Genomic DNA, 13,010 nt, shown 5'->3' with positions numbered 1-13,010 from the left:
AATTTAAGGTGATGCCGTTTGGGTTAGCTAATGCCCCTGCAGCTTTCATGGATTTGATGAATCGAGTGTTTCGACCTTATCTGGATTCCTTTGTGGTAGTATTTATTGATGATATACTGATTTATTCCCGAGATGTTGAAGAGCATGTGTATCATCTTAGTCTGGTACTTGAGAGATTGAGAGAACACCAGCTATACGCCAAGCTCAGCAAGTGTGAATTCTGGTTGGAAGAAGTTAAATTTCTTAGGCACGTAATTTCCCGGGGCGGAGTGGCAGTTGATCCTAGTAAGGTAGAAGCCATTTTGTCATGGCAGCGCCCGACAACAGTGCGCGAGGTCAGGAGTTTCTTGGGGCTCGCCGGTTACTACCGAAGATTTGTAGAGGGTTTTGCTTGCCTATCCGGACCTCTCACAGCTTTGACTCGGAAGAATACAGAATTTGTTTGGTCAGAGAAATGTGAGAGAAGCTTCCAAGAATTAAAGAACAGGTTGACAACGGCACCAGTGTTAGCACTCCCAGAACCGCATAAGCCATTCGTAGTCTTCAGTGATGCGTCTAAGTTCGGTTTGGGTTGTGTCCTTATGCAGGAAGGACGGGTTGTAGCCTATGCATTTCGTCAGCTAAAGGACCACGAGAAGAATTATCCGACGCACGATCTAGAATTGGCTGCGATTGTTTTTGCCCTTAAGATCTGGCGGCACTTCTTGTATGGGGAAGCTTGCGAGGTATTTACTGATCACAAGAGCTTGAAGCATTTGTTTTCCCAGAAAAATCTGAATATGAGGCAGAGGCGATGGCTGGAGCTAATCAGTGACTATCAGTGTGAGATCAAGTACCATCGGGGAAGGCTAATATAGTTGCTGAAGCTTTGAGCCGGAAGTCACATTTGGAAGATGAAGCCGAGCCGTCAGAATTGGAGTCGTTGCTTTGTGGGATGAGAAGGCTCCTTATAGAGAGTTCGCAGCAAGTAGAGATTTTGTCTTCAGTTCTTGATATTCGGGTAACTGATTTTGAAGAATTGAAAGCTCTCCAAAGAAAGGATCCGAAGCTGCTGAACATCAGGAAAAGAGTCCGAAAATCTCGAGGGCCGTTGCACTATAGCCTGGATAATGATGGGATACTTCGGTTCCGAGATCGCAGAGTGGTCCCAAAGGACTCAGATTTCAAAGAACGGATCATGGCGGAAGCTCATGCGGCTCCGTATTCAGTTCATCCCGGCAGTACAAAGATGTATCGAGATTTGAAGAAAAATTACTGGTGGGATGGAATGAAGAAAGACGTTGCCTTATATGTGGAGAAATGCCACACGTGCCGTCAGGTAAAGGCCGAGCATCAGAGACCTGCAGGTATGCTCCAACCCCTCCCTATTCTTGAGTGGAAATGGGATGATATCACGATGGATTTCGTAGTGGGTTTGCCGAGAACGCCTAGTGGGAAGAATTCTGTTTGGGTGATTGTGGACCGGTTAACGAAGAGTGCTCATTTTCTGCCTGTTAATAACACCAACTCTTTGGGTAAGTTGACCCGCTTGTATGTCAAGGAGATAGTGCGGCTGCACGGCATACCAAAGAGTATAGTGTCGGATCGAGATCCGAGGTTTACGTCGCAGTTCTGGAAGAGTTTGCAGGTAGCTTTGGGTACTAAGTTGAAGTTCAGCACTACTTATCACCCGCAGACAGACGGCCAGTCAGAGCGCACCACTCAGACCCTGGAAGACATGTTGCGAGCATGTGTCATGGAATTCCAAGGAAGTTGGGAAAACCATTTGCCGCTCATCGAGTTTGCATACAATAACAGCTTCCATGCGACCATTCAGATGGCTCCCTATGAAGCTCTTTATGGGAGAAAGTGCAGGTCGCCCTTATGTTGGGATGAAGTTGGGGAGAGTAGGATAATTGGACCCGAAATAATTCAAGAGATGCAAAGCCAAGTCCGGATCATCAGAGATAAAATGGCGGCAGCTCAGAGTCGTCAGAAGAGTTACGCTGATACCAGGAGGAGAGAGTTGTCGTTTGAAGTTGGTGATTGGGTTTACCTTAAAGTCTCTCCCATGAGAGGTGTTAAGCGTTTTGGTAAGAAGAGGAAGCTAGATCCGAGGTACGTCGGCCCTTTTCAGATTCTGGAGAGAGTAGGATCCGTCGCCTATAGAGTTGCTCTGCCAGATTATTTTGGGGATGTTCATGATGTCTTTCACGTATCATCCCTGAAGAAGAGCTTTGGGCAACAAGAGCCACGTTTCGTCGACCCAACGGGTATTCAGCTGCAACCGGATCTCACTTATGAAGTTGTTCCGTCGCAGATTTTGGATTGGAAGGAGCAACAGTTGAGGTCTAAGACGATACCTTTAGTTAAAGTGGCTTGGGGAGATCCGTTAGCTCAAGACTTCTCTTGGGAGCGAGCAGCGGACATGAGGGAGCAGTACCCGTATTTGTTCGAATAAGGAAGGTATGTGTCTTAATCTTGATCACAGATGGTTTATGTGCTTTCTTGTGGCTTGCTTTAAGTTGGTGGTTGATTTGCAATTTCGAGGACGAAATTGTTTTTAAGGAGGGGAGGATGTGATGACCTGCTTTTGAGTGTATTTTCGCTGAAATAATTATTTTTATTTTAATTAATATATTAGTTTAATTATTTTAAATTAATTGCGTTTTAAAATTGGTTTTTAATTTATTTGATGTTGTGTTTTATTTCTTTTAGTTGTTTTGTGAGTTTTAATCCCTTTTCGGCGGTTTGTTTTGTTTTCCCGGAGTGAGGTTTGGACCTCATTTCTCTTTACATCTTTTTCCTTTTTTCTCTTTTTCTTTTTTTCCCTTCTTTTCTTTTTCCTTTCTTTTTCTTTTTTCTTCTTTTCTTTTTTTCTCCTCTCCCCTGCGTCGACACCCCCCCGAGCTCTCTCTCTCTCTTCTCTCTCCTCACCCACGGCCGGACTCCTCTCACCGTCGACCCAGCGCCGTCCGGCCGCTGTGGTCGACACCACCGGCACCATTCGGTTCCTCTCCCTCTGGCGCACCACCCCACCGGTTTCCACCCCTATCCGGCCGGCCGTTTGGCCGGAAAAGCTCCTCAAAGCCAGCACGGTTTTTCGTCCGTTCCGCCTCCGTCGCTCCACCTCCGGCCACCATTTCTTCACCACTTCATCACCGGTCCCTTTCCGTCCTAACCCACCCATTTCCGGCCTCCAACGACCACCGGAACAGCTCCTAGGAGCTTGCTTTCCGTTTTGGGTAATCCGGCCTCCCACCGCCGTTTCTGCCGCCACCCACGGCCAACCACCACTTCCAATAGCTTCACAACCATCCCTAGACCATTCCCTATCAATCCCAAGCCCTAGTTTGTCCCCGTTCAAAAGTGGGTTTTTCACAACCCACGGCCACAGTGAATTTTCATTGTGACGTTGCTTTTCCAGCGCCGTTTGCAACGCCGCGTGTTTTCTAAAATTGCCATATAGCGCTGTAAGTATTTTCCAAACCCTATTTTCAGATTTAAATATATATTGCTCTTTCAATTAATTAATTTGCTGGTTGGTTGATTCCGGATTGAGTCCGAGGAGTTCGGGGGTCGGATGGATGGAGGACGGAGTTGCTTGATTTATTGTTTTATGATTGGTTGTTTGTTTTGTGCGTTGATAATTGCATTTGCATCGCGCATGCATGTGTATTTATTTTATTTGAGAAACCCTGTTTTGCTGGCGTGAGTGGATTTTCGGGTGCGTGTGTCTCACGAGCCCAAGCCGGGATGGGTTATTATCTCGGTGGAGCTCCTCTGGTCACTCGGGAGTGGATAATACTGAGTGACGTCCCCTGAGTTGTCGCTGGGCGACGACGGGAGCGGAGCTAGAGGATGGCCCGGCCAGGTACGCGCAGGGCGCGAGTCTGGGCATCGCTCTACTCACTGAGTCCGTGGCCCTTCGCTGGTGAGGGCTAGAGGATGGCCTGACCAGGTACGCGCGGGGCGTGAGTCTGGGCATCGCTCGTTTAGGTGTCACATGCGCGGTCCTTACCTGCGGTGTGGCACATAGCCAGGGTGTGCGGATGATCCCTAGGGGAGATCATGGTGCATGCATAACCGGTGTGTTTTTATGGTTTTCGGATGCGGGCCATTTTCTGGAAAAATGGCGAGTTTTGGTTTTGAGGCTTTTGATCCATTTTCTGGGAAAATGGTGGTTTGGGCCATTATCTGGGATAATGGCGAGGCGTGGTTTTTAAGAATATGTTTTTATTGGGCCAAATGGGTTTTTTGGCGTGCGTGGTAAAAATGTGGTTTTGCGGGGCATGTGCATTGGTTTTTCTTGCATCCATGTTGTTTGAGTTCTATGTGTTTTTATCTGGTGGTGTTTGGGTTTTACTTACCTGCGGTACCAATTTTGGTTCCGTAGCTTTTGGTGCAGAGTTCGAGGAGGAAGAGGAGGAGGCTGAGCCCGAGGATGCGGCTCCGCCGGGTTGCTGATGTTATGTTTTGCGTTTGATATTTTATTATATGCGTGTTTTGTAATATTTTATTTATGTACGCTTTAAACAGCTTGTATTACGTTGAGAACAATTCTGGTACTTAGTTATGACTTTCGTTATCCGCTGCGTGTTCTTCCGTGCACATTTGTTGCTTTTGCACACATTTGGCACCGTCGATGGGATGGTGACCCGGGTTGTCACCATCCGGACGTCTCGATTTCCCCGTGTTCGGGTGTGGGGATTTGGGGGCGTCACATTAACAGCAGGAGACTCTAGCCAACCATTGTGTTCTTTTAATCTTTGACAAGATATTTGCATAACATTTCCCAAACTTCTATATGTTTATCTTTTATAAATAACATTTTAGGAGGCAAAGCTACTGCAGGTGGTAAAAAGAGAGGTAAATTTACTACTTCTTCTAGTGATGAAGTTGATTCTTTTAAGAAGAGTAAACAAGAGGTGGTGGTTTCAAATGTTTTGGCATCGGCAGGGGCTGTACACCAGCCCTGCTGAGATCAATGAGTTTTATAAGTTGGAATTCCCGTGGGCTTGGGAACCCACTGAGAATTCAAACCCTTTCTGACTTGGTCAGAAAACAAGCTCCTGATTTTTTGTTTCTTCAAGAAACAAGACTTCATTCTAAAGTTATGGAAAAGTTAAAGTTTAAGCTGGGGTTCTATGGTTGCTTAGCAGTAAGTTGTGAAGGTAGGAGTGGTGGGATAGCACTACATTGGAAGAACAATTTTAAAGTAGAAGTACAAAGCTATTCAAGATTCCATGTTCATGCAAAGGTTACTGAGGAGGGGGAGAATAGTGAGTCTTGGTGGTTGACTGGTGTATATGGTAAACCAGATGTTAGTAGGATATATGAGTCATGGGATTTGTTGAGATCTATCAAAGTCCCTAGTGATAAGGGATGGTTATTAATGGGTGATTTTAATGAGATAATGAGCAATGATGAGAAGAGTGGGGGTAGAGTTAGATCTGAAAGTCAGATGAAAGCCTTTAAAGATGTTATTGAGGAATGTCACTTACATGATCTAGGCTTTGAAGGAAATCCTTTTACTTGGTGCAACAGGAGAGAGGGGGGACAAACTATAAGTGGGAGGTTAGACAGGTTGTTTTCAAATTTTAAGTGGCACTCCCTTTATCCAATGGCCACTGTGCTCCATGGTATTGTGGCTTATTCTGATCATGTGCCTATTATATTAAAGCTGACTGAAAGAGTTCAAAGGCAGGTGGGGAGAAGATTGTTTCGATTTGAGGCTATGTGGGTTGAAGCTCCTGATTGTAAACAGATTGTTCAGAGAGCTTGGAGGGGAGTTAATGGTAGGAGAGATTTGGGTACTGTTATGAAGAAGATTCAATGCTGTGGAGAGAAGTTAACTGTGTGGAATAAAGCTAGTTTTGGGCATGTGCAGAGAAGTCTAAAAGTAGCACAGGAGAAATTGCAATTGGCTTATCAGATGGATCCTCTTTCTCATGATAAACAGAAGCTGCAAGAAGCAACAGATGAGGTTCAGAAATGGCTACAAAGAAATGAGACTATGTGGAGACAAAGATCTAAGGCTTTATGGCTAGCTCAAGGGGATAAAAACTCCAAATTTTTTCATCATAAAGCATCTCAAAGAAAGAAAAAGAATTGGATAAATGGTATAAAGGACTCAAATGGGGTGTGGCAGACTAATGAGGCTAGAGATGAAGTTATTATAGAGTATTTCTCTAATCTTTTCAAAGAATCTGAAGTCTCTGGTAATATGGAGTTCTTATAAGGACTAACGGGCAGACTAACCCCAACTATGGTGGAGAATCTGGATGCTAGCTTTACACAAGAGGAAGTGAAAAGAGCCCTTGATGAGATGCACCCTACAAAGGCACCTGGCCCAGATGGTATGGCTCCATTATTCTATAAGAATTTCTGGTCAGTAGTTGGTCAAGATGTTACAGATGCTGTTCTTTGTGCACTTAATTCTGGCCATTTTCCTGCTATGATAAATCATACCTTCATTACTCTTGTCCCAAAGAAAAAAAAAAACCTGAATTTGTCTCTGATTATAGGCCTATCAGCCTCTCCAATGTGATTTATAAGTTTATATCCAAAGTGCTAGCTAATAGACTCAAAAGGATACTGCCCTCTATCATTTCCTCCTCTCAAACAGCTTTTGTTCCTGGTAGATTAATCACTGATAATGTGTTAGTGGCTTATGAGGTGATACATTTTCTGAGAATGAAGAGAAGTGGAAGAGATGGGTTTATGTCTTTGAAGTTGGACATGAATAAAGCTTATGACAGAATTGAATGGCCTTTTCTTGAAGAAGTGATGAAGAAGATGGGTTTTAGTAAAAAATGGCTGAATCTGATCATGCTTTGTGTAAGGTCAGTATCATTTTCTATTTTAGTGAATGGAAAGCCAACAGGTCATATTTTTCCTTCTCGTGGGTTGAGCCAAGGGGATCCTATTTCACCCTATCTTTTCTTGCTTTGCACAGAAGGTCTTATTTCTTTATTGGATCAGGCAAACACTTATCAACAAATTGAAGGTATCCGAGTATGCAGGGAAGCCCCTAAGTTAAATCATCTGTTGTTTGCAGATGATAGTGTCATTTTCTGTAAAGAAAACTTGGAAATCTGTTTAAATCTTCAGCATAGGCTGGGTATATATGAGCAAGCTTCAGGTCAGAAGATCAACCGTGGGAAAACTTCTACGGTATTCAGTCATAATGTACCATTTTCTCAAAGGGAGGCAATTATGCAGTTTTGGGGTGTTCAACATTACCATCAATATGAAAAGTACCTAGGCCTTCCTCCTATGGTTGGAAGAGGGAAATATAGAGCTTTCTCAGCTTTGAAGCACAGAGTTTGGTCTAAGTTGCAAGGGTGGAAAGAAAAACTACTGTCTCAAGGAGGGAAAGAAGTTCTGTTGAAGGCAGTGGCCCTTTCAATTCCCACCTACACTATGAGCTGTTTTAAACTACCTAAGTCCCTATGTTCTGAGCTAGAGGGCATGATGGCAAATTTTTGGTGGGGTCAAAGGAAAGAAGAAAGGAAGCTGTGTTGGGTGAGTTGGCATAAAATGTATAGTCCTAAAACTGAAGGTGGTATGGGATTTCGAGATTTACAGATTTTTAACAAAGCTCTCCTTGCAAAACAGGGTTGGAGAATTTTGTCAAATGAAGATTCTCTTCTCCATAAGGTTTTTAAGGCAAGATATTTTCCTACATCTAGTTTTCAGAATTCTTCTTTAGGGAGTGCCCCTTCTTATGTTTGGAGAGGTATTTGGGAAACAAAGAACAGTTTGCTTCATGGATGCAGGTGGCTTTGGGAAATGGCTTATCTATAAAACTATGGTCTGATTACTGGCTGCCAAATCACAAGCTCATATCTCATCAACCTGGTTTTGAACACCTAAGGGATTATACAGTGGCTTACCTGATGCATGATGATCAAAGAAGCTGGGACATTGACAAGGTCAGAAGTCTACTACCAGTTCATATGGCCACTGAGGTTCTTAGCATCAGAATTCCTTCAGAAAATGTGGCAGATAAACTTGTGTGGGAACATGAGAGTAGTGGTATCTATAGTGTCAAGAGTGCATACTCTTTTTTCACTAAGGTGGAGCAAAATAGACAGGAAGCTGAGAGCTCAACAGCTGCAGATCAGAAGCTGATATGGAAGAATATTTGGAAGCTTCATGTTCCTCACAGAATTAAAGTTTTTGCATGGAGGGTGTGCAAGAATATACTCCCTACTCTCAGCAATTTGAAAAGTCGAAAATTACTTGTGGATGACAGTTGCATTTGGTGCCAAGAAGAAATGGAAGATGTTAACCATGCTTTGGTTTACTGTCCCTTAATTATAGATTGTTGGATGCATCTCTTTCCATCCCTCAAAACATCTATTCAGAGACAGGATTTTTTACAACTTGTTCTGTCTGTTATCAGAGGAAAATCTGAGGGTGAGTTGGAAAAGCTCTTTCTAATGGCATGGGGTTTCTGGTATAGTCGAAATCAGTGGATGTATGATGACAAATTTTTGACACCAAACCAAGTCATAGAGCATGCTTTATCTTTATACTAGGAGCATAAGGCAACTGCAGCAGGGCTGAAAGTTGGTTTGAGGTATCAATGCAGATGGAAACCACCTCCTTCGGGCATGCTAAAGCTTAATGTAGATGGGGCACTCTTTAGTGATCAATTTAGGTCAGGTATTGGAGTGGTTTTAAGAGATGACAGAGGACAGGTCTTGTTTGCAGCTAGTAAACCAGAAGAAGCTCTTGCTGATCCTATGGAAATTGAATTAATTGCTATGTTAAGGGGCCTGCAATAGTGCATTCCCTTAGGCATATCAGATTTACAGATTGAAACAGATGCTTTACTTGTTGTTCAGGAGCTGCAAAAACAGGATTACTCTTCAACTTTGTGGAGTACTCTTGTACATGATATAAAGCTTATACTTAACAGATTCCCATCATGGAAAGTGCAACATAAAGGGAGGGAAGCAAATGGAGTGACTCATTCTTTGGCAAGATATGCATGGAATCTTAATGATATAGTTGTTTGGTGGGATTCGGTCCCACAATGTATTTCCCAAGCTATTTGGACAGATTTATCTTTGTAATATTTGATACTTGCTTATTTGAATAAAGTGCATTCGTGGTTATCAAAAATAAATAAATAGTGATAGTGATAACTATATATGTAACTATATGTAATACTAATAACTAATACTATTAGTCTATTAGTACTAATAACTATACTAGTACTAATACTATAACTAATAACTATATGTAATGATAGTAATACTATATGTAATACTATATTAAATAATAGTAATAATAGTAATACTCTTATTACTAATACTCTACGTAGTTATAGTGATTTAATACTAACATATTACATATTAAGCTAACTATACTAATACTATTATAAATTTACAAATATATGATATATTATAATTTATACTATAACTTTTATAATATGTTAATACATTAATATATATACTAGTACTATATATATATTTTTGATCGGTTATACTAGTACTATATATTATAGTTAATAGTTATACATTAAAGAATATAGTAATACATCGATACTAAATATATATAGTTATAGACTTATAATGATTTAGTTATTATGAATTTATGATTAGTATAACTATTTAATTGTATTAGTATTAGACTATTAGTAATTCAATTTGGCTATATTATATTAGTAATATTAGTTATATTGAATCAGTTAGTTAGTATAAATATATTCTACATTATTAGTATTAATATAAATATTAGTATTAGTTATAACTATATAGCCTATATTAGAATTGAGAGTCTTAGACTAAATAATAGACTAATAATATTAGTAAAACTATATAAGTATATTGTATAACTATATATTAGTTTTAATTATAGTGATTAGTATAACTATATAATAGTAGACTATTAGTATATATATTAGTATTAGTTATACTGTTATGGTGATTTAGTATATTATAATTTATATATTATATTTATACTATAACTCTTATAATATATTAATATATACTAGTACTACATATTATAGTTATATATTAAAGAATATAATAATACATTCATACTAGAAATATATAGTTATATTTCTAGTGATTTAATTATTAACTTATTATGATTAGTATAACTATAATAGTATATTAGTATATTAGTAGACTATTAGTATATTAGTATAACTATATTAGTATATTAGTATAAATATAATAGTATAATAGTATATTATTATATACTAATATAATAGTATATTAGTATTAATAGTAGACTATTAGTATAATCACTATAACTATTGTTGAAGTATTAGTTATAGTGATTTAGTATAACTATATATTAGTATAAGTATAACTATAGTCTATATTAGACTATTAATATTTTTTATACCATATATAATTATATAATTAATTATATAAAACTATTATATAAATAATATATATAAATAATAATAATTTTTTTTAATTTCTATTCGGTCCGGTCCGGGGTGAAAAACCCCTGGATTGGGATCGGACCGAAACCCTTCGGTCCCTTGAAAAATAGACTGGACCGGACCGGACCCATTTTGTTCCACTTCGGTCCGGTCCGATCCAAAAGTGGCCGGTCCGGTCGGTTTATCCGGTTCGGACCGTCCGATTTTCAACCCTAAGTAGAATGATGTGTTCTGTAATAAATTTAAAGAAAAAAATATTATAAGAATATTATTTTTTAATATTATTATTATTTTAAAATTTGAAAAAGTTAAATTATTTATTATATTTTGTGTGAAAATTTAAAAAAATTATAATAATGAGATGAGATAAGATAAAATATTTTTAATATTTAAACGAGTCAAAAAGTCGAAATGCGGTGAATCTAACCATGAGATCAGTATAATATAGTTGGCAAGAATTGGAACGGGAAGAATCTAGTTCAATCCGGTATTTATTTTAATATTTTAATCGAGAAAAATCAATCGAATTAGTTAATACTAGTCACAAGGTATTCATTTGAAGAAAAATCATATGTGGCTATCCATATTAATATGGATGAGAAGCTTGAGGATATCCTTAGTATGACCTAGCAGAATCATGGGGAGATGGCTCCAACCCCTCATCCCCTTGGCCCCCTACACATAGAGTTAGATGAGTAATATTAATTTATTTGTTTTATTTTGTAAGTTAATAATTGTATGTACTTTATATTTTGATTTTGTTATAAATACATATACTAATTTGGTTGATAATCATTTGGTTTCCACCATTTAGAATTTTAGCTCATTCATATACCGACTCTCGGAATTCTCATTTATGTATCAATTCTTAGAATTCCTAAATTCATCAATGCATCTTATTAATTCATAAATCATCCCTTCATATTGCTTATCCTCCTATATATGCCTATAAAATGATGTTTTGAAGATCATTTATATAATATAAGAAATTCAAAGAGAATATATTGAACTCGTGAAGAGCTAAGTTTACATAGCTATTTTCCAATTCTCTTCCTACTTCTCTTTAGTTTTACAATTTCTAAACAGCAGGAGACTCTAGCCAACCATTGTGTTCTTTTAATCTTTGACAAGATATTTGCATAACATTTCCCAAACTTCTATATGTTTATCTTTTATAAATATTGATATATGCTTATTGTAATATAAATCATTTTATAAAATCTTGATATAATCTATGTGATATATTATATAGATTATAATATTATCATATCAATGTGATGAATATTCTTATCTTTTATATTTGAGTTCAATTTTAAATATTTTTTTTCTCATACTTAATATGTTTTTATAGATCAAATCAAATCTTACAAAACTCAAATTTGTTGCACTTGATGTTTCTGGAAATAATTATTTATCATGGATCATTGATGTTGAGGCTCATCTTGATGAATGAATTTTTAAAATATTATTAAGGAAGAAAATAGAGCAACACTATAGAATCGTTCCAAAGCAATAATTTTATTGACAATTGAGTATCTCACTATAAAAGATCCATTAATTCTATGAGATAGTTTAAGGAAGTAATACGTATACCAAAAAACCATAATTCTTCCAAAATCTCATTATGATTGGTTGCATCTAAGTTGCACAATTGAAATTATGTAGAGAGAAAAATACTACTAGGATATGTTTGAAATGAAATATATAATAGATTTATCCCTCGATTGTGAGTGCACTTCTGTGACGATTTTATGTTAACTTTGCTTATTCTCAACCCAAGATTACCTGGAAATGATATTGACGTCTTCATGTAATTTTTAATTGAAGAGTTGAAAGATCAATGGGAAAATGACATCCAAACATTCTATGTATACACATCGACATCTTTTTAGATGCATGTTGTGGTATTATGACTGATAGATAATTTTCTAGTATATGGCGATCTGTCGGGTTGGAGTACTAAAGGAAAGTTGGCATGTCCCATGTGTAATATGGAAACTGCAAGTAAGTGGCTAAAATACTCGTAGAATATGTGTTTCATGGGCCATCAACGGTATTTATCAACAAATCATTAATGATGAAGGAAATGCGCTAAATTTGATAGGAGAGTGGTTAACAGAATTGCACCAAATGAGTTGTCTGTGGATGAGATAGTGAAATAATTAATGGAACTTGGATCGAACAAGAGAAAATGAGGCGCAATGGAATTGAGTTGGATAAAGTGGAGTACTTTTTTGACTTGCCATATTGGTCATCATACATGTTGTGACATAGTTTAGATGTAATGCATGTAGAGAAGAATATTTGCGTTAATATATTGGGGACATTGATGAGAATTAATAAAAAGACGAATGACATGATTAAACATAATTTTAATTTGCGTGTGGAAAACAATAGGGTGGTTTTGCTGCATTCATATTTTAGGATGATAAAGGATGAGAGGATAGACTTTTGGAAATAGTTACAAGGTGTGAAGTTGTTTGATGGTTATACTTTAAATCTCAGTAGATGCATAAACCCTGATAAATAGAAAATAAGTGGATTGAAAATTCATTATTGTCACGTATTTTTACAAAAATTGTTACCGGTAGGAATATGTGGGAAGTTGACTTCTAATGTG

The 13,010-nt window shown here is 38.0% G+C and overlaps 2 protein-coding genes across 2 annotated transcripts; both read left to right on the top strand.

Annotated features, from left to right (window-relative positions):
• The first annotated feature begins 4,966 nt into the window (after window positions 1–4,966).
• Window positions 4,967–6,220, top strand: LOC122274439. Its single transcript, XM_043083477.1, has 2 exons — window positions 4,967–5,965; window positions 6,131–6,220. The coding sequence occupies exons 1-2, from the start codon at window positions 4,967–4,969 to the stop codon at window positions 6,218–6,220; spliced, it is 1,089 nt and encodes a 362-aa protein (XP_042939411.1).
• Window positions 6,221–6,247: 27 nt separating this feature from the next.
• LOC122274438 lies at window positions 6,248–8,774 on the top strand. Its single transcript, XM_043083476.1, has 4 exons — window positions 6,248–6,407; window positions 6,608–7,641; window positions 7,761–8,464; window positions 8,579–8,774. The coding sequence occupies exons 1-4, from the start codon at window positions 6,248–6,250 to the stop codon at window positions 8,772–8,774; spliced, it is 2,094 nt and encodes a 697-aa protein (XP_042939410.1).
• Window positions 8,775–13,010: the final 4,236 nt, after the last annotated feature.

The sequence above is a fragment of the Carya illinoinensis genome, chromosome 8 (assembly GCF_018687715.1).
Source record: "Carya illinoinensis cultivar Pawnee chromosome 8, C.illinoinensisPawnee_v1, whole genome shotgun sequence".
NCBI classification, from domain to species: domain Eukaryota; kingdom Viridiplantae; phylum Streptophyta; class Magnoliopsida; order Fagales; family Juglandaceae; genus Carya; species Carya illinoinensis.
Note: the sequence above shows the minus strand (reverse complement) of the source record. Positions and strands in the feature narration are given on the sequence as shown.